Below are 26,961 nucleotides of genomic sequence, written 5' to 3' on the forward strand. Positions count from 1 at the left end.
GCTGATAGAAGCACAGGCATCACCTCTGCTGGGCCCATCAGGTTGCTGTGTCCTGCCCTTTCCCACCTGCAAACGGGAAGACGTGTCCAGCCAGCGCCCTGCCAACACGCAGGTTTCTGGAGGGCCACGGTGAGTGCAGGGATCTTGTGCTGGGTTCTCTGAACGCTGACAGGGGAAAAAAAGCTTCCCTGGAGAAAAAACCCCAGGCAGCAGAGATCATGGAGTGAGGGGAAACTATAACCAGAAATGCTGTGTAGGGGAGACTTCAGAGAACTCTGTGTGACCCACTCCAATGCCGAGCCCTTCCTCTGAGCAAGCCTCCTTTGCCTCCTCCTCTTGCACCCAGCCAAGCCTCTGCCCTCAATACCGTGGGGCCAAGGCCAAGATCCCCCTCCTGGGCAGGCAGAGCTGCAGCAGAGCCATGGGGCAGCTCTGCAGCCCCGGGCCCAGTTCCTTCTGCAGAGCACGGGGCTGGGAGCAGCCGCCCAGCACCGGTGGTGGCACAGCTGGGTGAGGCTTTTGCTGCCCTCACTGCCCGGCTGCCCCTGCCCTGGCCTCTCTCAGCCACAACCTCTCTTTGTGTTTCCTTGCTCCTCCACTATTACTGTATCCCACAGCCGTAGGAAGGAGAGGAGAGAGATCCAGCAGGCAGGAATTGTGCAGCAAGATTGATTTATTTAATTATTTTACAAACTCTTTTATAGACTTTTCTTCATTGTCTAATTGGACAAAGGATCAGCCACCCCTTGGGGGTGATTGGCTAAAATCCTAAAACATCCGTTGTCAAAATATTTTTCTACTGTACCATAAACAAGGCTTTTGCAAGGTCACAGGTGTTCATAGTTTATAGAACTCTGCTACTGTCTTCTGTGAGAGAGAAAAGTCTCTCACGGGCTTAGAAAATAGCAAGAAAAATTCTTGCTAGCAGCATTTTTGTATCCACACAACCTCTCTTTGTGTTTCCTTGCTCGTCCACCTGTCTGGATTTGCTGTTGTTATTGAGTTCTCGCTCCCATTCTCCTTGGGGTTGGGATTTTCAGCTGCACAGTCAGCTCTGATTCTTTCAGTCCTTTTCTACAGCCATGTCCATGGCAACAAGCTTCCCAACTTCCTTCTGCGCTGTGGGGCTGTAGGCAATCATTCTGTTTGTTGTTTGGGAATGAGCAATTCTCCCTTACTGAGTTGCAATCCTGTACATCCTTCTTGGGTGTCCTTCCAAGCTCTGAACTGCCCTGCAAGGTGCAAACCTGTCTCAAGTATCTTTGTGTTCTCTGAAAGGCTCACGAAGAAGCAGAGCCGCTGTGATGGAGGAGGTGGTGGTGGGTTGGTGAATTGAGCCGGGTGTGTCCTTGGCTGGAAGTGGGGTGCTGAGACCTTGAGGAAGGGTGAGACATTTCCTGGTCTGCAGTGGACCTCTCTGCTCCCAGCAGTGTCTGGTGGCTTTTCAGTGTGGCATGGGAGCATAATCGCGCTCCATTTAAGAAAGGTGCAGCCGTGAGGCATCTGGGGATAGGACAGAGGGACAGAGCAGCTCTCACTGCGTGCTGAGCCTCAGGCAATAATGCTCTTGTCTTGCAGGACTCACTTTGTTCTTTGCACTAGAAATGCTGAGTGTTTCTGACATGCAAGGACACTCAGGTAGAGGGGGAAGAACTGCAGAAAAATCCAAATTTCCCATCCATCCCCTTTGCTTAGCATTGGGATTGCAGGTGCTGACCAGCCCTTCTGTGCTAGGAGCAGTTGCAAGTGCAAATGTGAAGCCAGAGCACTGTCTGCTATTCCCCAAATTCCCCTGAAGTCCGTGCTGCAGAGCTGGGCTGATTCCTCAGCAGCTGTGGGCAGAGGATCTGCTCCTCACAGGACACTCATCCAGCACCAAGCAGAGCTCCAGGCACAGAGCTGAAGGCAACAGTCCTACGAAGGGAAAGTGGGTCTGAGTAGCAGGGGGATGGTCTCTGAGAAATGCCTCTCATTTTCCTCAGAGAAATCTCTGGAACTTGTCCCTGTTTTTTCTCCTTCCTACCAAGAGGGACAAAAAGTTCAACAGCAGCTCCATCAGCCAGTTACTTGTCCTGGCATTGGCAGACACGCGGCAGCTGCAGCTCCTGCACTTCTGCCTCTTCCTGGGCATCTCCCTGGCTGCCCTCCTGGGCAGCGGCCTCATCATCAGCGCCGGAGCCTGCGGCCAGCACCTGCACAGCCCCGTGTTCTTCTTCCTGCTCAGCCTGGCCCTCCCCGACCTGGGCTCCATCTGCACCACTGTCCCCAAGGCCATGCACAATTCCCTCTGGGGCACCAGGCACATCTCCTACTCAGCATGTGCTGCTCAGGTGTTTCTGTTTGTCTTCTTCATGGGAGTAGAGGTTTCCCTCCTCACCATCATGTGCTACAACCGCTACGTGTCCATCTGCAAAGCCCTGCACTACGGGACCCTCCTGGGCAGCAGAGCTTGTGCCCACATGGCAGCAGCTGCCTGGGCCAGTGCCTTTCTCTACGCTCTCATGCACACGGCCAATACATTTTCCCTGCCCCTGGGCCAGGGCAATGCCCTGGGCCAGCTCTTCTGTGAAATCCCACACATCTTCAAGCTCTCCTGCTCACACTCACATTACCTGTGGGAAGTTTGGCTTATTGTGGTTAGTGCCTGTTTAGACTTTGGCTGTTTTGTGTTCACTGTGGTGTCCATGTGCAGATCTTCAGGGCTGTGCTGAGGGTCCTCTCTGAGCAGGAGCCTCTTCCATGTGCATCCCTCGTGTGGCCGTGGTCTCTCTGTTTGTCAGCACTACTGTGTCTGCCCATCTGAAGCTCCCCTGCATCTCCTCGCCATCCCTGGATCTGCTGGTGGCAGTTCTGTACTCAGTGGTGCTTCCAGCACTGAATCCCCTCATCTACAGCCTGAGGAACCAGGAGTCAAGGAGGCAATTAGGAAACTGATTTTAGGAACCTCTTCTGGTAGCTTTTAATCTCTTTTCACAAATGACTCTCATAGTATTGCCCTGGAGACCTGAACCTCCTGGTTTGTTGGGTTTTTATTACTATTATCATTCACTGTATTGTTATTTGTGTTTATTATTTTCCTAAATGATTATTTAGATTTAGACTATTCAGATTTAGGATGAACCAGCTCTGCATCACCTGGAGCCTTTAGAGCGTGTCTAAAAGGGCCCAGAGCTGATGCTTTCATAGCATCTTGGGAATAAAGTGGGATCTCCCCAGTGCACTGACTGAAGGTTTGGCTCTTCTTCCAAGCTCATGTCAATTTAAGCCAAGAGAATTTCCCCACCTCAAGGGTCTGTAGCTCCATGGATTTTGGAGAGGGAAAGTGCCCACATCAGTAGCTGCTAAAGCCCAAGAATTTGATTTGGACAAACCCACTGTTGTATGGTGACAGTGGAGATGGTGACAGGTCACTGAGGAACATACCCAAGACTGTCCCCCATGGCACAGGGCACAGAATGTTCTCCAGGACAAGAAAACTGGAGCTGCCTGGACAGCCCAGAGTATCTGCAGGCCTGTGTGAGCCTGGGCTGGGCAGTGACTGGAGCCCCACCAAGGCACAGATCAGCCAAGGTATTGACCCCCAGAGGGAAAGCACTAAATCCCTGCATCTGCAGGGAAACACAGATGGACACAGCAAACCATACCCAGAGCAGCTCCAACAGGGAAAGGAACCTTGACAGCCACCGCACACCTGCAGATCACCCCCCACAAACCCAGGAGCAACACTAATGGCCCCCTCCTGTTCCCTCTGCGGCTGCTCTGGTGTGCAGGTCACAAGTGCTGCAGGTGTCTCCTGCAGCACAGACCCGCGGGCACACACACACGGGCTCTGTCCAGTCTGGGACAGGCATTTGGGGCTGCCCAGGTGCCCTGCCCAGACTTGGGGCTGTTGCCATGAGTGGCTGTGCTGGAAGGGGCTGCTTCAGGCTGGTTCCAGCTGGGTCTGGGCATGGGAGTCTTCATGGCAATGGCCTGCGCTGGCTGATGTGGGGCCTCAGGGTGCGCAGGGAGCACTGTGACACTGCGGGGCCCCATGGAACCAAGGGGACATTGTGACCTCTGGGCCCTGCCCTGCCCCTGGGGTGTTTCAGGAGCCCCGGGGCACCCAGGGCAGCAGAGCAAGAGCCCCTGGCTCAGGAGGCAGCAGCTCCCCAGGCAGGCGGGTGAGGGGCGTGCTAGCCAGGTAACAAGAAGCCCAGAGGTCTGGCTGCATCCTCTGTGTCCGCAGCTCCAAGGAAGAGAGGGAGCTCCTCACCCAAAGGAGCTTGTCCTGGGCAAGCTGTCGGGTTGCACCAGCAGAGGCAGAGAAGGAAGGAGGGGACTCTTCGTATAGGTTCCGCGTGCAGGTTTATTCACAGGTGAAGGGACTAGGGACGAAGAGCCGATTTTTGAAGAGGGTCCAGGGATTTTATACTCGGGGAAGGTGTACTAGTTTGAAAAGAAACTAGTGGGAGACACCAAGTCAGAAGAACAATTTAATGGGGAAATTAAAGAAAAGGAAAAAAACCGAACAAAAATAAAGGCAGAAAACACTGGGTTAAACTGACAGAGTCAGAATACAACCAGACACCCTGTTAATCAGGGTGGTGGTAGCAGTGTGGTAGAATGGTGGCTGCAGTCCTCCTGAAGTGGTGATCCTGTAGAAAAAAGGGGCTGCTCTTCCTCAGAAGGTCACGTGGTGGCTGTGTAGCTCCTGTCCACTGGAAATCCAGTGGAAGGGTTGTCTCTGGTGTTCAGAATCTCAGCTTATATCCACGATGGGATGCTTGGTTCTTCCTTCTGGGTGGAGCATCTCACAATGGGGTAATGAGTCATGAGGCCAAGTGTTGATTAGGTTCATTAACAGAAGATAGTCCGGAGGGAGTTATCTCTGAGTCATGCGGCAGGACAATGATGGGCCATTAACAGAAAGATAGTCTGGGGGCAGGAGGCAAGGAAACACTGCCCCACCTGATTTCAACAGCTCACGAGGATGGTAATAGAAAACCCTGCAACCCAGGACAGCAGGAAAGGCGGGGATAAGGGATACCGCCAATAGGGTACGGCTAAGGAGGCAGGATTAACAATGAAGTAGGCAATGGGAAGAACTCAGAGGAGGGACTACAGGGGACAGCCAATGGGGTATCGAGTAACATAGAAACTTCTAGAGCTGATACATATTTAACTAAGGGAAATTAGTATTTACAGACTTATACATAAAACAGGGAGGGGAGAACAAGAACCAACCAATTTAGAACATGTAAATAACCGCACCAAGGGGTGATGGCATCTCACCCTAACCAGATAGTCTTTATACATTGGTGCCTGACCACCAAACAGTGGGTTCTAGTGTTTCATCTGGGGTTGGGGTGGCTGCAGCCACTTGCACTGCCACAAGGGGGGGGGCAGGAGGTGCCCATGGAGAAGAGGAAGGCCAAGGCCCAGCGCCCCAAGGGCAGCACCAGCTGAGGGCCGGGCAGGGAGGGAGAGGCCGGTGCTGGGATGGCGCCAGGGCTGCCCAGCAGTGTGCCAAGGCCGTGCCTCCATCCCACACCTCCTGCTCTTGGTCAGCCTGCAGCAGCAGCAGCCTCGGGGCAACCAGGGCCAAGCCTTGTCCTTCCAGCAGCAGTGGGAGCCATCGTGGCCTGGCCCGGGGGCCCTGGCAGGGACAAGGGCCGCAGTGGGGCAGCTGCTGTCCTGGCCGGCCCTTGCAGCCGGGCACCCCAGCCGGCGCCACAGCCCCAGCCAGCCCTGCCCGGCGCTCGGCAGCAGCAGGGGCACTGCCCAGCCCTGCGCCCGCCCCGCACCAGGAGGCCAAGGCGGCCTCTGTGTCCGGCAGCAGCCCGCACACAGAGCCTGCAGCCAGAGGCACATTCAGCTGCTCCTCAGCGTGCCCAGCGGGGCACACGGACGCAGCCCCGGCACAAGAGGAGGCACATTCAGCTGCTCCTCAGGCAGCACAGCGCGGCTGCCCCTGGACTCCTCCAGGCCTGCACAGCTCCCTCTTTCCTGGCACAAAAGCCCTTCAGGCTGATACCCAGGATTTCAGTTCCTTAGTCCTCCTTGTGGCAAATGACTCCAAGAGATGCCTGGGAAGTCTCAGGGAGATTCTGGAAGATGCAGGTTCACTGCAAAAGTAAAGATGTATCAATGTCAGCTTCCCTGGAACAATCTGGGGCTGCCAGACAGGATTTTTTGTTCTGAACTTGGAGGTCGAGATTCTCAGAGGTGTCTGGGAACAATGTCAGGTAGATCCGGAAGATCCAGGAACCATGAAAAGAGAAAAATCAGCTCTGGTACTTGCCTTGGAGGAGTCTAAGGGTTCTACCCAGGATTTCAAGTGCCTAAACCAGAGATGAAAAGACCCTGGCAGATGCCAGGAGGAGTCTCCAGTGGATCCCGGTCTAGAGAAAACTTCCAAATGAGCAAAAACATCTTGGGAATCTTCCCTGGAGAAATCTGGCGCTGCTTCCTGGAGCTTCTTCAAGGAGATGTGAAGACTCTGGGACCTACCTGGGAGAAGTCTTGGGTGGATTTCTCCAAAGGAGAAAAAACGTATTGGAAACCTTCCCTGGAAGATTGTGGGCCCGTGGTTATAAACTCAGGTCTCAAAATTAAAGATCGAAAGACTCCAAGAGAATCCTGGGAGGAATGTCAGGTGAACCCAGAAGGATGTAGTTTCTTGCAAGGGGGAAGAAAGCACCTGAGGCAGCTCTGCTGGGGCTTCTGCCTGGGATCTCAGCTCCTTAGAACGGATATGAAAAGACTCCAGGAGGTGCCTGGGGGGGGGACTCACATGGATCCTGGAAGATTCAGGATGCACAAGAAAAGAAAAGAAAAATCACCTTGTGTAATTCCCTTGGGTGAATCTGGAGCTGCTCTTGGGATCTCAGCTCCCTTGAGGAGAAGGGAATACGCTCCAGTGAATCAGGGGGATGGGAAGCAGGAGAATTAGTTTGTCAGGAACAATGCATCCAGCTTGGCCAGCATACCAGGGCAGGAAGAAAAGATAAGAGACCTCTGATAAAACCAGGGGGAGTCTCAGACAGATATCCTGCGAACTAGCTCAAACCAGTCTCAAAGGCCAGGGGTACAAAAGAGCATGCGCGGGGGAGAAAGGTGAAAAGTTCAGGACGAGGAAGACCTTCGGCCTTCATCAAAAAGACCCTCGGAGACCCCTACCAAAAAACACCAAACAACACTGCGCAAGCGCAACGCGGATGTAAATGACTTTTGGGTTCATTATAATACGAAGCGAGGCTGGGCGGGGCTAGGTGATGAATATGTATAGGCGTGTTGGGAAACTTAATGAATATGGAACTTGTAACCGGATAAATACCGAGCTGAATGCAGCTGTCGGCACACACGATTTTGGAGGAGCGATCCCCCGTGCGTCCCAGCGCTGGAAATAAACATACCTACTTTACTACTTCTTTAGTAGTGGAGTTCTGGCCGCTCTTCATTTGGCGAGCAGCCAGGAGAAACTCTGTCCGGCTGCAGGATCGGCTGAGGAGCGGACATCCTTGGCGCGTCCCAGGGCTTTCCTGGAGGATCTCCGCCCCTCGGCTCGCTCACTGCGGCGGACAGACAACGACCTGGAACTGCGGATAAACGGTATGTTTTGCATTTAGGTTGCCTATAAGTCGTACGCGTGGCCAGGGCTGCTGGTAAGCCGCGAGGAGACGTCCCGCGTTCAGCGCAGTCCCTGTGAGGGTAAAGGTGGGACTTGCAAGCAACCGGCTACCGGAGCCGGCAAGGGGGAATCGCCGACCGATAGGGCGGCCGCTAGCGATCCTGGGAGCGGATCGGGTGATTCCAGGGGGGTCCCACCGGAACTTGTTACCGTGTCGGAAAATATAAGCGGGACCCTGAAACTATTACAAGCGAGTGTTGCGAACATTTTTGCTACTAGTAGCTGGTTTGAATGTTGTTGTGTTGCTTCTATGTCTGTGTGGATATTGGTTGTTGTCGGACTGCTTTTATGTGTGTAGATGTGTATTAGGTCGCCTATTTGTTTGTAAAACAGGAGCGTGCGTGTTGCCGTGTGTCGTTTGAGAGTGTGATATTGAGACATTTGTTTGGGGGGGAGTGCTTGCTTGTTGAATTTGGAATCGTGGCTGGGAGAACCTCTGCAGAAAGATTAGTGGCAGAGAATTTAGAGTTTGAAAGAGTACGTGGAATAACTTGTTTTTGTGGATGTATCAGAACCTTTTATTCAACGGGAGGATGGCAGGTTGCATGGGTATTAATACAGTGTAAAGTTTGTACGAGGAAGTGATACTGCTCTTCTGCCAGACGGCAGAGCCTGTGTTCTCAGTGCTATTAGAGGTACTCTGAAGCTGATTTTGAGCCTGAGATTTTAAGGATTGTGTGTGGGAAGTCGCATTTGGTACCTGAGATTTGGGAGGTTTGGGAAGAAAATTGGGAAAGAACTGTGAGAGAGTGTGAGGAAAAAAAAAAAAAAATTTTTTTTGGGTGGAATCGAGATAAAACTAGGGGACAGAGGTAGAAACAGCAGCAGCAAAGCAGGCTTGGCAGAAGGCACAAGAGAACTTATAAAGAGTGACCTATACACTATACAGGTGGCCTGAAGGGGGTGGCACAGTATTTGAGTGAACTCCAACTCTGAATAGGATGGGAACCAGACAAAGTAAGGAAATCCCCAGAGCAAGCCCGCTCGGCTGTATTCTGGCACATTGGAAGGAGATAGTAGGAGCTGGAGGCACAGAAAATAAAAGAACCCTTATAAAATACTGTACCCAGTGGTGGCCACTGTATAAATTAGGAAATGAAGCCAAATGGCCATCTAATGGAACTTTAGATTATAATACCTTGCTTCAGTTAATGCTGTTTCTGAGGCGGGAAGGTAAATGGGAAGAAGTTTCCTACGCTGACGCATTTTTTTCTCTCCGAAAACACCCTGAATGGCAGAGAGATTGTGGAATCAAACCCCCCAGTGATCCTATGGTGTTAGCTCTGGAAAAAGAAAATAATAAGGGCCAAAGAAGAATTAAACAATGCTGCTCGTCATGCAGTATAGGTCAGAGATGTACAAGGTCAGACAAAGTCTATCAAGCAGCAGCCCAGGGACAAGATGATGATGAATTAACCAATTTGCTTAAGCCTCCCCTTAGGAGACAGGAAGAGGATGCGGACTCGGAAGGAGCACCAATGCCAACCTCCTCTCCCCCGGGCAGTCCTGTCTCGTCCCGAACCAGGAAACAGGTACTGATGGCACCCCTGAGAGAGGCAGTGGCACCTGATGGGGATACAATGTTAATTAGAGTACCTTTCTCTACTGCTGACCTAGATGCATGGCATAACGTTGCCAAAAATTACCAAAGGGATCCAGCAGGCACTGCTGAGCGCTTGCGACTTATAATCAAACAGCATAATCCAGATTGGGCTGATATACAATTATTAGTGGGTGGACTAACAGAGACAGAAAGACAGTTAGTTTTGAAAACAGCTCGAGACTTGGCAGAGGACTATTACAAAACACAACAATTAGATGTAAAAGATTACTTCCCACTCCAGGAACCACACTGGAATCCAAATAGAACAGCTGAATTCAAGAAATTAAAAGGTTATCAAGAATGGATAGCAAAAGGGGTGGAAAGGGCTATTCCCAAGACCCTAAACTGGTCAGCTTTGTACGCAATAAGACAGGGTCCTTCCGAGTCACCATCCGAATTCCTGGATCGTCTGACGGATGCAATGCGCCGTAACACATCGCTGGATCCTGAGACCGAGGTAGGGCTACAAGAGCTGGTATCTTTGTTTCTAGGACAATCCACAGGAGATATCAGACGTAAATTGCAGAAACTTCCGGGGCCAGAAGGGAGGAACCTGAGGCTCAGCAGGGACCGCGCCCATGAGCTGGAGCCGCCGGTGGAGCATCAGCTGCTCGGGCGGTCTCTGGGGAGAAGCAGGGCTGTCCTCTGCTCCCACTGACAGCTCCGGCGGCTCTGGGAACCTGCGTGCCCGGGCAGCCCCAGCGGTGCCAGATGTGCCCCCGGGACAGGCGCTGCCGAGGGAGGGCGAGACGTGGGGCTGAGTCCTGAGCCCGAGAGGGGCTCTGGAGGAGGCAGGGGCAGCTCCGCTCCTCCCTGCAGGGTTTGTGCCCTGCTCGGAACCAGTTCCCATCCAGTGGGGGAAAATACCACCCCTGGGGCACGCAGGAGAACAAAGGGCTTCCCACCCTTAATCCCGGCCCAGCAGCTGGGCTCCGTTTTGCTTTCGCCCGTTGCCCTGCTGTTGTGTTTCTGCCCTCGCAGCTTCCGCCGCCTCCAGGGCCCGGCTGCCGCTTTTCCCCTTGGGAGCGTCCCAGCGGCTGCAGGGAAGGCAAGGGAGGCTCCGTTCGCCCGGCTGAGGGTGCGGGATCCCTGTGTCCAGAGCTGCTCGGGCAGGATGTGACAGAGCTTGGACACAGGATACGCTCAGAGCAGAAGGTTAGTGTTGCTTACAATGTTAGAGTAAATACAGTGTAGTAAAATTGATCACAACTGAATGGAATTTAAATTGAAATTCCTACAACTCACATTTTATACCATAAAGTACAATTTAATACAACTGACATTTAAACAAATACAGCTTAAAAGTTTGCAACGTTAAATACAATTGAAATTGAAATTCATACAACTTTAATACAAGTAAATCCAATTTAATGCAATGTAAACCTTATTTCATATCTAACAGTTAATGCAAGTAAATACTATTTAACGTCATTTAAATTTAAACTGATACAACTTAGTTTTATGCAACGGATAAATAAATAATTTAGTACAATTTAAATTCATACAACTAAAGTTAATGCAAGTAAATACTATTTGATACCATTTAAATTAGTATAACTTAAATTTATGCACCTAAATACAGTTAAATACAAGTTTAGATTCATACAATTTGAATACAAGTAAATACAAATGAATGCAATCTGAATTTAAATTCATACAACTTAATGCAAGGAAATACTATTTAATACCACTTACATTTAAACTAATACAACTTAAATTTATACAGTTAAATACAGTTTAATACAATATGTTTAAATTCATACAACTTAAAATTAATAAAAGTAAATACAAATGAATGCAATCTGAATTTAATACAACTTCAAGTTAATGCAAGTAAATACTACTTAATACCACTTTAATTTAAATTAATACAAGTTCAATTTATATAGTTAAATACAATTGAATATAATTTAAATTAATAATAATTGAATATATATAATATATAAAATATATAATATATAATATGTAATATGTCATATGGAATATATAATATATAATATATAACACATATAATAAATAATAAATATAATTTAAATTAATACAACTTCAACGGTTTTTCAAGTTAATATAATTTAAAATAAGATTAACATCTATCAAATTGATATCAATAGCTACAAAATACCTACAAAATCAACTTTTTGCAAAAGCTATGCGTCTTTTTTTTGGCCCTGTGGCCAAGCTTCGTGGGTTGGGAATGAACATGTTTGTATTTTTCAGTCTCAAATATCCCTGTCCCCTTGGAGTCCAGTTCATGTTTTCCATTCCAGGTATTTGCATGTGTGGGGTCCTTAAGTAATGCTCTTCTCCTTCCCTCAAGTACTCTTCAATTAGTGCCACCTGCAATTAGAAAGAAGTGGTGTCACAAGCAACTCCATTCGCCTCTATAAAAACTTTAAAAGCTTCTGCAATTAGTTTATTTCAAAACTAATAGTCATTAGAAACAGAAACACATGAAGCCTCCTCTTGGGCAACTGGCTGCAGCAGTGGTACCTGACTTTGTCATTATTTTTGTTTTCTCCATTTCTGTTTGGATTCAGTTACTTCATTGCTGTGGAATAGACTCCCTTCACACGGAGCTCCACTCAAGATGCAAACCCTGCATCATGGGAGAATCTAAAGAATCAATCTGCCCATTGCATTTTAAGCTGAAATAATTAAAAAAAAAACAAAACAAACTCCTGCTCGGCCGTGCTGACAGGCATCCAGTGCAGTGTGCCTTCTTCAGGCACAGCACAGAAGAACGGACTGGGAATTAATCCAAGCATGGCTTCCTCTTGTATTGATCCGTGTCCTGAGTTGTCCCTAAAGTGCTCCTCAGCCCTGGCCTTGGATTGGAGCTGTGCCACACGCTCTGGCCATGGTTTGGTTTGGGTCGGTGAGGGGGATGTGTTTTTGAGAGAGGCAAGCAGGAAAGTTGATGCACAATTCCATCTGCTGCCCTGGGGTGCTGAGGGCACAAGGAGTCTGGCAGAGAAGCTCTGCCTCCTCCTCATCCCACAGGGCTGGCAAAGGGGACCTGTTCAGGGGATGGGCTGCACATAGCACCGTGCATGATGCCATGGAAAAGAGTTTTCTGCAGTGCTGCTGAAGCTTGATGGGCACTCGTGCCTGGGCTGTGGCTCCTTTGCTGCCAAGAGATCCATGGCCACAGGTGCACAGGAAGCTTTGGGCTCTCCAAAGAACCTCAGGGATTGCCTTTGCTGTCATGTGCTTGGCATAAAAACATGCAGAGGATCAGAGAGAGGATTCCTGGTGCCAGCCTCATTTTGAACAAGTGGAAGTAAAAGCCTAGGAAATCGTGCACTGGCCAAAAGCATATGGGAAGTCTGGGGAAGACTGATCCCGTAATAGAAAGGTCCAGTGCAGGGCTTGGCGCTATTAACCATAACCACTGAGCCCCCAGGACTCTTCAGCCAGAGACCAAATTAAAATGTCTGCGCAACATTCCTCTGCCTGTTCTATTTTGGGGGTAGTGTTGGTGTCTGGGTGAGCACAAAGGGCAGGAAGAGGAAGGAAAACGTGTCCCAGGCGATGGGTGAGGTGTGGAGTGAGGGCAAAGGGGACACTGGAACAGCAGCAGGATTTACAGCAGCTCCTTTAGGACCATCCAGCAGTGTCTGCCCTGCTGGGGATGCCACCCGGAAGCAGCAGAGGAATGATGTTCCTACCTGGAACTGTGGTTTGGCATGGTCTGCCTGTGCTTTTCATATTTATAGAATAGGTGTTGGCTCCAGCCCCCCAAATAAGAACTAATCTGGCACATCAGTTGCTGACATCAGTGCCTGACACTGCACTGACACCAGTGCCTGGTGCAGCTGAACAGCTGGGATGCTGTTTGCACAGCAGGGATGCACTCAGACCCTCGCTGACTCCCAAGCCTGAGCATGGACAGAGGTCAAGGCACGGGATCAGGTTTCACCCGGCACATCCTCTCTTTTCTGCCTTTTGAACAGACCAGAGTTAGGGACATTTCCTGCCCAAGGAACAATCTGCTCTCCTGCCCTTTGCTGCAGGCTGTTACCTTCTGTATTTTAGTCCACACACGCTCTCCAGTTCTTCCTGCGAGGATGTCCACAGCATCTGCCATCAGTGACTGCAGCTGTGGCACCGAGATACAAACAATTGGTGTGGAATTCACAGAGAAATCATTTCTCTGCATACACAAATTATATCCCAATTAAAATCATTTGCACGCTGATGATTTTGTGACTCATCTTTCACACAGTGAGCACAGCCAACTCATCTTTGCTTCAGCCCTTGCACTGCGTCCTTGTGGATCTAAAATACTCCCCACAGTCCCCTTCCAGGGTAGTCCTGGCATTGCCTCACCCTGCAGCCTTCCCAACTCCTGGAAGATGGTTCAGATACTCTTAATTCAGACACAGAGAGGCAAGGATTGGATCCAGGGAGTCCTGCCCTTAGCATCAGTGTTTAGGAACAAACTGGGAAAAGCTGGTACTTGAGACCTGTGCTATTGCTGCACTCTTTTAAAAAATTCTCTTCCAAAATGTTGAGTTAGTTAAAGTGAATCCAAACAAAAGGTTTTGGAGTCTCTTCCCAAGCATTTTACTCATGACAAGGAATTAAGATCTACTGGGACTATGTCTGTAGATATCAACATTCCCGGGTGTGCTCCAACACAGTTGGAGGCACAAGGCTTCCCCAAAGGCGTCCCTTTGGGGGAGGAAGAGAGACACCATCTGCCACTGATGCAGAGCAAGAAGGAGATGTTCCCCCCCCTCTTTTTTCCCCAACCCCCTTGGATACCATCACTTTTGGCCTCGTTGGCTCCAGCCATCATCCCACTGCTGACCCTTGCTGGAGCTGGGTTGGCTCAGCCAAGGGCCCAGTCCATGTTTCTCATGCGTTCTTCACTGTCTTGGGGCACCTCTGCAGCAAGTCTGACAAGTTACCATGAGCAGGCAGACAGGTTTGTTCTGAGACAGGGAGTATGTGGTGCATGGACCCAGCACAGAAAATCAATTTTCCCTCCTTTCCCCCTCTCCTTCTCAGCTCTAGCCGGATTCAGGCTGTTTTGCTGCAGGTGCCTTCTGAGGTCAGAGATGTCAAGGCAGCATGATCTGAATCATTGCAATCATTTTTCCAGACTGATCTGGGGAGGTTCTGGGGGCAGAGAAGGGATTTTCCATAGATACTGACAGGTGAGTCCTGGTGGCTCTATCAATCACCCTTGCAGGTGATCAGCACCTCCTCTGTCAAAGCACTGAAGGAGGATTTGAGAACTCTTTCAGGTCCCCACATTGGACAAACGACTTCCAGAGCACAGGGTGGAAATACAGAACTCTGCCCTGGCCCTTCCTGCTCTGTCTCCCAGCTCGCAGAGGCCAAAACAAGTGTTGGAAATCCAAACCTACCAGCTTGTCATCCTCCTGAGAGACTCTCTGCAGGTAGGGAGCAGTCGCCAGCTCAGCCATTGCCTGGGTCATCACCTGGGCCTGTTCTTCCCGTCTCTGCAGGCGGCTGAGCAGGCTGGCGTGGTGGAACTGCTCGATGGCCCGTGCACATGGGCCACGCTCATCCTGTTTGCCCGGGAAAAGAGAGGAGGTGAGAGGAGAGGCACAGGGAGCACCCTGATCCTTGGACTCCTGTGCCTCAAGGCTTCTCATCAGTGTTTGTGCTGGTCCTGCTCTCAGCAGTGTGCCATCCAGCACCTTTCAGGCCACGCTGCTGGGACGGGCTTTAGAGAGGGAACAAAAAGACTTTCTTGCTATAACCTCTCTAGTAGGACTAGGAAAACAAAGATGTCATCATGATACATGGGAAGGGGAGACAATAGGTGACAAAGACGAATGCAGTTTTCTCCTTTGGAAAGGGCTTTTCCATCACCCCCTCCACTGAACATCACCTGACTTTCCTGGATGGCTTTTCCAGTCTCAGGAAGGAGGCTGAGGAAAGGGTGCAGGGTGTCAGCTCATGGTTTGGGCACAGACAGGCCAATCTATGGTTTCAAAGACAGACCCTGGAGGAACTAAAACCTACAGAGGTGGTCTCTGACCTCCAGGCAGCCAGGAACATGTCAGGCTTGAAGCATGTTCAGGCTTTCCCTTCACATCTGAGCCAGAGCAGTGTGTGTATAAATGACGTAGTGAACTGAACTCCAGGCTGTGTGGCTGCAAAACCGAGGGAGCAGAATTGACTTAACTGTTGCCATGGTTTAATGAGCTTGGCTTTAGCACTGAGATGGTTTGGTCAAAACCAACCTGAGCAGAACAAGCTGGATTGCACGTTTGCATCCGCAAATGAGGAAGAGGGCGGCAGAAAGAAACGTTTGTTCTGTTAAATCCCAAATATATTATTTTTTCCTCTCCAAGTAAGTTGTAATGCTTGAGTCTGTAGCTGAAGTTTGGCCGTTTTTAATTTAGCTTACGTGTGATGGAAATAAAACAGCATCATGTTTGTAGCTTGAAGACAATTGTGGAATACATTAAAGAAAACAAAAGTGGCCCAGTCTCTGTCAGTGCCATAAAGAGAGATGAGTCCCCAGCAGCAGAGCAGCTCTGGCTTTGTGCCCATCTCTCTTCCCAGGTAGAACTGGCACTGCCATCTGCTCCTTGAGTCAGAGGTTCGGTCTCGCTGGGATCACTGAACGCTCTGTAAACTGAAGGGGAAGGGAATATGTTTCCCCTGATGATGGATGTGGACCTGGCAGCTGTTCCAACTCAGTGACTCTCTCTTCTTTCCTGGGGCTTTCCTCCTCTCCATGGCAGGTCCCACACCGACCTCTGGGACTGGTTATGAACCTGCAGGCCCATGTTTCAGCCCAGTTCCCTGTCCTTCCTGCTGTGGAGGTGGCACCAGGGTAGCCCTTGCCTAAACCACGGGGCTGCTGTGCCAGCCTCCTTGAGAAAAAAAGTCACTTGGCTGCTGCCTTCAGTGGTGCTGGAGTTTTACCCTGGCTTTTCTGGGAATGCACTTGTGTTTCAGCAAGAATATTTAAATGTAAAGGTGTAAAGCTCATAGAAAATACTGGTGTGTGGCAGCAGTGTAAATGCCTACAGTGGGGACTGGCTTGGGCAGTCCTAAGGCAGCACCCTGTTCTCATCTCTGACAGGATGAATTTCTTTTCCCTGTGCCCTGGAAACCAGACCTCACTGCTTATCTCCGCTTGAACTGTGTGTTCCTGTTCCTCCAAATTAATTTACAGAAGAGGGGAGTCATGAGGAGTGCAAAACCTGCCTGATTTCAAAGTTTTTTCTCTTCCTGTTACTCTTTTGAGGCTGCAGTAGTTGCAATAGACAAATCTCAGCTCCAAAAGCAAAGAGAGAAGTGGGGGGTCAAAAAAAAATTTAAAAGCCCCAGTTTTTCTGGGGCTTTCAGAAAGACCAGGATTTTATTGTGTATCCAGTATCCAACCCACACTCTGTTTGTAGTTGTAACTTCTCCAAGTGCATCGAAGGGAATGCCCCCAGCAGGAACAGATCCTCCCCTTTCCCAAAGCTGCCACTTGCATTACTCTGCACATTGGGAACTGGGGCTTTTGGTCATCCAAAGCCAAGAGCAAAGAGCTTCAGGAAAGCACTGGAAAGAAGCAGCTGTGTTTCCTCAGGGACATCTGCCCTCCATCCACTCCACTTCCCTCACCCCAGCGTGGATGCTTTTGGCCAAGCCCCGCACACCTTTCCCTCTGCTGAGTGCCTGAGTTCCGGTGCTTGCTGCTGCTCCAGCAACTGCCCTCTAGGAGGAGAGAAGTCAGAGCCTCCCCAGATCTCTAGCTCATGTTTCTTTTTTCAGGAGAATAATTTAAGAATTGCATGAAAACAGTCTCGTCTATGTGCAAATTTGATTGTGGACCTTTGTGCTAATTGTCAGCCAGGGTGCTAAAAGCTGTGTCCATTATGGCAGAAAGGATGGAGCAGAGGTAACTACCATCACCTGGCTTATGGTTGTAACAGATGGGAGGATTATTTCACATCCTTCATTCCACAGAGATCCAGATCTCAATCACGAGAAGTGTTTCAAGTAGCAATGATTAACTCTTGATGGAGCTCTGGGTGGGAGGTGCAGTCTACTATGGGTATGAAACAGAGTGAGTAACTGTGGTTATGTGAAGTAGGGATATAATATCATAGGCCATAAAGATTGGCAAAAATTGCATGTGGAGGGATTCTCAAGTGGTCACTGTTAAGTCATTAGGACTCCTTTTCAAAAGTGTCTAAAGCCACTGGAGCTCTGTTCCTAATGCAATTCACGGAGCATTTGTGGACACTGGAGGAGCATGTGCAGCAGGAATTACCCCCCAACAGCACACGTCCTTCCCACACACCACATACCAGAAAGGGAATGGGATACTCACCTTTATTTTAGTGCTTCCTATAAAAGCCATGGCTGCCATGATCCTTTTCCCAGTGTTCTGCCAAAATGTTTCTTCTTCTTCCTCCATGCTGGGACTGAAAGCTCTTTTCCGGCCTATGAAGCGAAATTACAGAACCACAGAGGCTGTTTATTCATCTCCCTTTTCTTTAGGGCATCTGGCAGGATGCTGGGTGAACTGGAGGAGGAGTGGAGGGGATGGGAAGAGCTGGGCCATCAAGGCGGCTGGCATGGAGAAATGGGTCCTGAGACACCTCTCACCCTCTCATTTAGTAAGGATTGTGGGGGTCACCCCTGAGCCAGGCCAGTTCTTAAGCAAGTTGGCATACCTCGAAAGACTGGCAGTTTTCGAGTTACAGACATTTCCACGGTTTTTCCAATCTCTTTGTTTCTGAAGCCCAGAGTCAGTAAGTACTGCTGGTCAGGGTGAGATTCAGCCCTCTCTGGCAACAGGTGAATTCCATGAGGATCTGCATAGGGAAAGGAAAATAATTTCCACTGTCCTATTTCTTTTCAGCTGTAAGAGAAGTTACTTTTTTGGAGAAAAATAAGGGAAGTCAAAGAAGGAGTGAAACGGTCTCCAGAAACCTTGCAAAACACAGATGACAAAACCAACACATCCAGCTCTCACTGGGCTTTGAATCTTAGGGCTCTGCAGCCTTTTGCATCAACTGCTTTCATTTTTCTGATGCCTGAGATAAAGCATATTCTGCCCAATACCCCACAGTGTCTGGAGCCCAAGCAGCTCAAACTTTCCAACTGTCTCCGACTCTTTTGAATTCAGCCACACAAACAGAGTCCACAGTGCTTAAGGGCAGCTGAAAACTGCTGTTACCTGTAAATATGTGCTGCACGTAATCAGGGTGCTTCTCAGCAAAGCTTTTGTTGGCCTCCTTTATTTTGTCAGTCTTGTTCTCTTTCTCAAAAGGTGTGTACAGAACAGAAAAAGAGACTTCTCCACTAAGGGCTTCTTGAGTCATAGCCTAGAAAAGGGCAAAAAAATTAGACACTTAGTGAAAAAAACCCAAACAAAACAACCAGGTCGTTTGGATGGAGACTCCATGAGCCAGGAGTTGGTCTCAGTGGTCCTTGGGGGTCCCTCCCAGCCTGGCATATCCTGTGATTCCTTCCCAGGCTGTCAGTTGTTACCTGCCAGTACAGCTGGATGAGGTCACTGGTCTCCAGCCCAGCTCCTTCAGCCAAGACGTACAGATACTGCGCGACCATGGCGCTCCTGAGGACAAAAGCAGCAGAGGAGTGTGCAGGCAGAGAAGGGGATCTGTGGCCAGACTGAAAGGAGGTCCTATTCACAGAGTGTCACGTGAGGTTGATACCAAAGGTTACACAGAACTCCCAAGTCCTTGTCCAACTTTTAGAAAAGTACCAGCAAACACATTTTTAGCTCGCTAAACTCTTGCCAGCAAATAGCCCTGGATGTCATTTAGGGCCGCAAGTGGGATTATTCACGTTAACATGAACTGGGAAGACTGGAGCTCTGCTGCCCCTGAGATCACACACACAAAGCCAGTGCAAAGTTCCGACGGATTTTGGAAAAGCCTGGCTCTCGGAGGATGTGTCACTGCCGAGAGCTGCAAGGAAAGGGATGCAGAGGAGCCCTGTGGAAGCCCGAGCAGCAGAAGTACCTTGCAGCCTCCGAGTATCTGTGCAGGCACCGAAAGCAAGCGGCTTGGCGCAGGTGACTGCGGAAGTGAGAGGGGTTCTGAATGATGCTCCTTGGAGACAGAAGAGGAATGGACAAGCTTAGACTGAGGTTTCTTACGTCATTAAAGCTTCTAAGAATCAAACGGTGACTGAGGCAGACACTGTGTGCACTTCTGCTCTACAACTCCATGCTACATCTCCAATGTCAGGTGAACTCTCTCTCCCTCTCCCTCTCCCTCTCCCTCTCTCTCCAGCTGTGGTCGATGAAGAAAATAGTACTAAAAATATTACTTAAAGGTTAATTTCATTGTGGTTTTATCCTAAATGCAATTTCATTAGGGGTTTGTGTATTCTAGAAGAAATGTTTCAGGGGCAATATTCTCTCTTGCCTTCGGCGTGTAGGTAGCATAAGTAAAACTGCTACAGCACAAGTTCTTGTTAACCCCCAGCTCCCCAGGCAGGAGCAGCAGGTGTCTGGCCCATCTCCCTGGAAACATTGTGCATCTGGAATGTTTCAGAAGGTGAACCTGAGTTATTTTGAAATACTCTTTGTACAAGGCATAGGTGCAATGTGGGTGAACCTTGGCCCGTGTATTAGACCCTTCACTTCAACAGATGCCATTCGTCCAATCGAAACACCAGTGCCCCATGTAAGGTGTGTTTTCCTGATCCTTCTTTTCTCACCATTAGACTGGTTCTTCCTGCACTGCAGTTATTCCTAGTCTTTGTTTCATGGTGGATTTCAGTCTTAGCAGTGACTCTAATCCATATTTTCTCTCACCTGTGTGAATGTTGCAGAGCAAGGTCAGGCTGCCCCAGTTTTAAGTAGCAGATGACGAGCTTTGACTCAATCCAACTGGCAAGCCTGGAAATATCATCTGGAGAGGACTTCAAGGGGTCCTCTGTAGCAAAGCCTTTACTGCAAAGCTGCACATGAAACAAAACCATGATTTCCAATTATTAGAATACACCATGTGCTGCTAGGTGGAAATACTTTTTGTGACTGATCAGTGGAGAAAACTCAAGTCTCATAGACTGTGGCTCTAACTAAAGTCAGCATTACAAAAATCAGTACAGAGGACAGAAAGGTCTTTCAGGGATGTTTTGGTTTTTGCTTCTGGGGAAAGCTGGATTAAGAGACTGCTGAGAAGCCCCAGCCCTACAATTCTGTGATGTCCCAATCACTCTGTCCGCAATCCCAGGGATTCATTTCTTCATCCCTTTTCCTGGTATGTCCATTCACCAGCCTTTCCTCTTAGGAGGAGACAAGCCCTCCTTTCCTCTTAAGTGACCCGTGGTGCTGTCCCTACCACAGCTCATTTCAGAATATAGGGGGCAACAAAGCACTTAAAAATGACGATACTTTATCATTTTACTCACTAGCTGCTGTAATATTTATCACTTAAAAAAAATTACTTCAGTATTGTAGAAAAAGCCAGTTAGGGATAGGATATTTGAGGATAGGATAGTTGCTTGTGAACTGGAAAGCCCCTAGTATTTGACAAATGCTTTTGAATGAAGTTTGGCAGAACAGTGCTAAAAGAAGTGCAGGCGGTCCCTTTCTCAGGGTTTCAAGTGCCTGGCTGAAGAGATTGGAGTCAGAGTGGAGAGAAAACATTATCTAGGGCAGAGTGAAAACTCCCAGGTATTGAGAGGGCATTTGTTGCTGATTAAACAATGCTGGGATTAAAAAGAGGAGCATTTTTTTCATGCTATGGGACTTCCATTTCCTCTACACGTTAATACAGTTCAGAACTTGGAGAAAAATACAAAATTACCTGAGATTCTCTGGTTCAGTCCAACACTTCCCCCCTTCTGCGGTTTATTTAGAACTCCTAATTTTCACATCTCAGGTGAAATTGCATCTCGGGATTTCTCTTCAACCCTAAGCATTCCAGCTTGGTGCTCCTGGTTCCCTTTGCTATTCCTGCCCCAGGGAGCGCCGGGACAGCCCCGCCGTGGCTTTACCGGGGGGTCACACCCCTTTAGCCCCGTACCTCCAGTGCCGTGGAGAACTTGGCCGCGGCTGCTGCGAAATCGCGCTGCGTGTACCGAGCGCTGCCGTCCCGCAGGGCGGCCTGGAGCGCAGCGCCAGCGCGGTGCCACACGCTGTCCCCTGCGGCTGGGGCAGGAGCCTGGCCCGCTGCTGCTGCCGCTGCAGACATCAGCGGCTCGCCAGGCTCCGCCTCAGTGTCCGCCTCATCAGCGCCGATCAGCTCCGCTTCTATTTCCCTGAGTCTGGAGAGAGGAATGGGAAGCGGAGGGCCCGGGAATGTCCCTGTGCCGCTCTCTGCTGGCGTTTCTGCGTTTGTCCCGGACAGATTTCCATGGCTTTCTGCTTTATCTGCGCCACTCTGTGGTCGTTGTTTGTGCTCTTCTGCCTCCTGCAAGAGAAGGAGCAGGAGGTGAGAGGAGAAGCGTGGGATTTAAAGTCATTTCAGAGAACCCCAGCATGGTTTGGGTTGGAAGGGACCTCCAGGATCATCTCATTCCACCCCCCTGCCATGGGCAGGGTCACCTTCCACTATCCCAGGTCACTCCAAGCCCCGTCCAGCCTGGCCTTGGACACTTACAGGGATGGGGCAGCCACTGCTTCTCTGGACAGCCTGTGCCAGGGCCTCAGCACCCTCACAGCCAAGAGTTTCTTCCTAAAATCCAATCTAAATCTCTTTCACCTTAAAGCCATTCCCCTTTGTCACAACTTGCCTTTGCAAAATGTCCCAGGAAAGCTTTGTTTTGTTTCCAGAAGTGATTTCGGAAAATACTTTACCATGGATTTTAGCACCAAATAGGGTGACATGAAGGGGCAATATGTTAAAATTAGTTGCCTTTCATTCTTTTAACTTTACTGGATGCATTGGGATAAATAGATTTGGAACATATTATTGAATTAAATTGAATGAAGAAAAGAAAACAGAATGAAATAAAATGCAAGTATCTGGGGAAAAAATGTCTTTTCATAGTCCTGAGTGGAGATCTAATGTTCCTTCTCTGCCTTATCCTGCTAAAAGGAGGGCAGGTATTCCGTCCTGTGAATCGCTCCAAACCGAGCCTAGGGACACTTGTGAGACGGCGTCCAAGAGCAGGCGTTTGCTTTATTCGGTGCCGGCTGTGCGGGGATCGCTCCTCCTAGCACACACCCACCCCAGGCACACGGCAGATTACCATGTACGGTTACATTTTATGTATATTCATTATTTGCTTTAGAAAAGGTGTGGTTATGCAAACTATTTTTTGGAACTCATCATTATCATTAGCACACGCAGAGCACAGGGCTCCCTGGTGGTTGTGCTGAGGAAGGCTTCAAGTCTTCCTCAGGGGGTGTCTTGATGAAGGCCGTGTGTCTTCTCCACTGTGCGCTTTTCACCTTTCTCCTCTAGGCATGCACAGTCTCTGCTGTTTCAGCAGTTTCTTCACTGGTTTTAGCAAGCTTTGTCCTTCATTCTTGCAAGTTTTGTCTTGCCAAGTTACATTCCGTGTCTTAAGCTTATGGCTAACATTTGCTAACTTTTAACACCGTATCTTATGTTTTCATAATGCTTTCACAAGTACCGTGATCTTAACCCTTTCACCTATTCCAAAGTACCACCTGAGATGCCTCTTCTGATCCCAACAAGAATGGGTGTTCCCTGATGGAGAACCAATTTCAAAATCTACTTAAACCTATGAAATCTATTTCTGCACTGAGCACATTGAATATGCTTAGGACATGGATTCCTGTGACCACAGCAGAATTAAACAGTGCCATCTGAGATCAGATTCCTCTTATAGTTGTACATGTTCACTGTCAAAGACGTTGTTAAACTGACCAAGCAGAGGAAAGAAGTCTCCTCTGAGGTACAGTGGGGATCCAGAAGTCAGGCACGGAGAAATGAACCCCACTCAGGGACAGGAGAGCCACGGCTGAGCAGCTTCCCCTTTGCAGGGTTCCTGCAGTTCCTTTCCCTTAAGTCCCATTGCAAAACGGTCCTGAGTCAGCTCAGCAGAGTTGTACTCACCTCAGAGGCTGTTGAGGAAGATCCCTGTTGAGAAGACATGTGAGAAGGGAACTGCTGGCTCACTCCAAGCTCCTGGACCACCTGGAAGAATACAGGGATGAGCACACTCACGTTTGCATGGCTGTCCCTGAGGCAGTTGGTCCTAAATGTTTTCCCAGCCTTCCTCAGCTCAGGAATTCCAGCTTAGCTCTTCCTCCCCTCCTTAGGAATCCTTTCAGCCCCAGAGCTGGAAAATGAAACAACCTGCAGGAACTGTCTTACCTGATTAGAACACCAGAAGGCAAGTTGTTCAGAGCCCCATCCAGCCTGACCTTGAATATTTCCAGGGTGACCCCTGTTTGCTGTGGGCAACCTGTGCCAGGGCCTCTCCACCTTCCTCACCATTCCTCCTCCAGGGAGGAATTTCTTCTCACTATCCAACTGAACCCTGCCCTTTGTCAGTTGGAAGCCATTTCCCCTTGTGCTGTCCCTGCAGGTCCTTGCAAAGTCCCTCCCGGGCTCTTCCTGAGTCCCTTCAGGTGCTGGAAGGAGCTCTAAGGTCTCTCCCAAGCCTTCTTCAGGCAGAGTGGTCCCAGCTGTCCCAGCCTTTCCCATAGCAGAAGTGCTCCAGCCCCCTGAGCACCCTCTGATCCTTCCTGTGGGCTCCTCTGGGCCGCAAGGAATCATCTGGGAGGGGACTGGGAGAAAGCCATTGCAGCCTCTGGCAGGTGCTGAGGCTGGCTGTAAACTGGGGTGCTGGCAATGCAGTGAAAAGCTGCTCCCTCGTTAGTGGCCGTGGTGATGGGAGGAGGAGATGTGGGTGTGCCCTGGCATGGCCAGGAGTCCCCGTTCCCTGCCAGGCCTGTCCCCAGGCCAGCACCAAAGCTGCCGCCAGCTCTGGAACAGCCCCCCGGGAATGCCCTGTTGTTCCCAAAGGGAACTGTTCCCCGTGGGACAGCCCAGGCCCACGCAGAGCCCCTCTGGGCCTGGCCCAGGGAGAGCTGCCCCTTCCCCACTCACCTGCTGGGGCTCCATCAGCCGTTCTGGCAGTTGCTGGGCTCCAGTTCCACATCCAGGGCGGTTGGAGAGTCCCCGCCCCAGCCCAACTGCTCCCTGCCCCAGCACCTGCCCCCCCAGCCCTTCCCCAGCCCCCCAGGCCCCACGGCCTGGCCACCCCAAACACGATGGGGCACATCGGGCACCGCTCCTGCTCCGCAGCTGCTGCTCGGCAAGGGGGGAACGGCTCCAGGCCCAGGTCCACTGAGGGCAGTCAGGAGCTCCCAAATCAATCCCTCCTTCCCCTCCTGGGCTTCACCTGCAGCTGGGCAGGGGCTGACACTGCGCTGGGCTTGTGCTTGTGCTTGTGCTTAAAATGATCCCAAAGACCATTTTCCTGTGGGGGAGCAGCTGTCACTGTGCAATTGGTGGCTGAAAGGGATGTGACCCAGGTGCAGACATGTCTCTGTCACTTCAGACAGCGTGTCTCTGGTTTTCAGAGCCGCTGAACACAACTCTGCTGAAGTTAAACACAGGCTTTGCTGTCAATCACTTTGAAAACCAAACTCAGAATTTGTAACAGCTCTCCTCTTGTCTCCGCCTGCTGTTGTCCATAATTAGATTGAAGATTTTTTTAGATTTTCATGTGAAAGGGCGTTTCAATGTGTTCTTCCTGCAAGTATTGCAGGCAAGTGACCACTTTTACTTGTGCCTTACTTTCAAGCCTGGGAGTATCTGCCTTTCATTAAAGTCATTTTTAAATGCACCTCAAAGCTTAAATAACTCAAAGCATCTTTCTTCCCAGCAAGAATATAATAGGTCTTTGGTTCAATCTGCCTTAAAAAAAATTGACGATGACCATGAAAAATATCTTAGAAAATATGAATTTTTTTGTTCCTAATCTGAATGTCCAACTGGACAAACCCTCCTGTGGTTTGGTGCAGAAATGCAAGTCAGATTTCTTTTGTACCTCTGAACTTGCAGGATAATTTGATTGCTTTTTTCAGCAGCCTAATGACAGTAAAAAAAAAATGAGGTTTGTCTTTTTGGTATGGTGGGAGTCTTTTTATTATTTATTTATTTTTATTTTTCAAGACTCTCAAATCTTGCACTTTATTAATAGTGGCTACAGTAAAATTAAAATAAGGCCTTCATTGCAATGGAGAAGTTACAAATTTTGCAGCTGCTTGCCCTGCCCTGTTCTATGTCATTGCTGTGTGTGAAGCCTCTGGGCTTCTGCTTCTGGGGTTCCCTCTTTCACTGGTTTTGGAAATTTGATGGCAGTGCTCACATTTTCGAAAGAAGACTTCATTCCAATTAAATTTATTGCCTGAGCTCTTCCAGTCCAGGTGCTTGAAGCTTGTTTTCTAATGTTGTTGGTTTTCTCAGCTTCTGTTAGTATTTGTGATTTTATAACAAAATGTTCTTGGATGTCATTTTACAAGATTCTGTAATCAGCCTGCTATTTTGCTCTTGGATTTCTTAGTGCTGGCTCAGAACTGAACGCAGCATTTTGGGAGGGAACCCGTCAGTCTGAGATAGGATTCTCTCAGCAGCAGCTGTTTTGCACATCTGAACTAAGGTAACAGGAAGCCACGAACTGAATATCCCGCCCATTGCAGAACCCCCAGTGCTCAGTGTGGAGCCAGCTGGTGACATCTCTGCCGTCCCCAGGCCCCGCTGTCTCTGTATCCCTGTGGCTAGTGGGCAGCGGGAGCTGGTGCGATGGGCACGTGGAGATCCTGCAGTGCTGGACATGGGGCAGAGTCCTGGACGAGCAGGGGGACGGGCAGGGCCAGCGTGGTGTGCCGGCAGCTGCGGGACGGCGAGGCAGAGACAGCCGACACTCCCCGAAACCTCAGCGGGACCGGGAGCCGTGGGGCGCTGTGAGGGGGCCCTGGGCAGGGCACCAGGCCGACCTGGCCCTGTGCAGCACCTCCCTGCCCGAGCGGGCACCGTCTGCAGAGGTCGTGGAGGATGTGGGACTCATTTATTGTGTTTTACTGTTTATCGTGTTTCACCTCCGGAGTTTGGTGGGGCTTTTGGTTTGTGGTTGTTTGTTTACTTATTTTATTGCTGGTGGGTTTAGTTTGGAGTTTTGGGAGGGGTAGAGGGGAGGTGGTTCTTTTGTTATTATTTTTAATTAATATCTTTTCAGGTTTTTAATTAGCAGAAACCCTTCCCTGCCTGTTTGCAGCCAGATCTAGGGTGAAAGGAGGTGGAAGTTGGTGCAAAGGAGCTGTGACTTCACTACAGAATTCAGAAGTCTCATGTGACAGAAAGTGAGGCAGGTCCCAGGTAGCCACTGGGAGAAAGGGCTGGGGGCTGGAGGTGATGGGCACAGCTGTCCATCCTGTGTTGGGCCACGAGGAACTGTTTCTCCATTGGTCATGATCTCCTTAGGAAACCCTGGATCAAGGTCAGCTGCACAGTGCTGCTATCATGTCTTCAAAGGGGTCATTGGAATCTTTCTCTCTAATCCTCCAATGTCTAATTAGCTGTATAATCCTTGAGGACTTGACAAAGGGGGTGGGTGGGAAGGCAGCGACTCATTAGGCCTTTCTTCATTTTAATGAGCCCTGCAGTGTATTTGGTGTTCTGAGTCCAGGATCCTCAGGTCCTGAGAGGAGATAGCAGCAGTCCCTCAAGAAATCCAAGTCAGAAGAGAAACCCCAAGTGTCTTGGAGCATTCAGAGTTGCCACTGAAAGCCCTTTCTGAT

The 26,961-nt window shown here is 49.6% G+C and overlaps 1 protein-coding gene across 1 annotated transcript; it reads right to left on the reverse strand.

Moving 5' to 3' along the window:
• Positions 1-11,331: 11,331 nt before the first annotated feature.
• Positions 11,332-24,280, reverse strand: LOC125338286 (spermatogenesis-associated protein 16-like). Its single transcript, XM_048328868.1, has 12 exons — positions 24,266-24,280; positions 23,267-23,347; positions 21,266-21,652; positions 20,050-20,195; positions 19,250-19,339; positions 18,756-18,840; positions 18,442-18,589; positions 17,936-18,076; positions 17,590-17,702; positions 14,651-14,815; positions 13,297-13,374; positions 11,332-11,612 (listed from the first exon to the last, which is right to left on the reverse strand). The coding sequence occupies exons 1-12, from the start codon at positions 24,278-24,280 to the stop codon at positions 11,406-11,408; spliced, it is 1,656 nt and encodes a 551-aa protein (XP_048184825.1). The 3' UTR covers positions 11,332-11,405.
• Positions 24,281-26,961: the final 2,681 nt, after the last annotated feature.

This window comes from Corvus hawaiiensis, chromosome 25 (genome assembly GCF_020740725.1).
Source record: "Corvus hawaiiensis isolate bCorHaw1 chromosome 25, bCorHaw1.pri.cur, whole genome shotgun sequence".
Classification (NCBI taxonomy): Eukaryota; Metazoa; Chordata; class Aves; order Passeriformes; family Corvidae; genus Corvus; species Corvus hawaiiensis.

What these genes read in the sequence shown, in the direction of transcription:
- LOC125338286 (XM_048328868.1), bottom strand. An exon ending in AGATACTCGGAGGCTGCAAG is followed by an intron (nt 18,841 to 19,249) that starts GTACTTCTGCTG and finishes TTTTGTCCTCAG; the next exon opens with GAGCGCCATGGTCGCGCAGT. An exon ending in TAGGAAGCACTAAAATAAAG is followed by an intron (nt 14,816 to 17,589) that starts GTGAGTATCCCA and finishes CCGGGCAAACAG; the next exon opens with GATGAGCGTGGCCCATGTGC.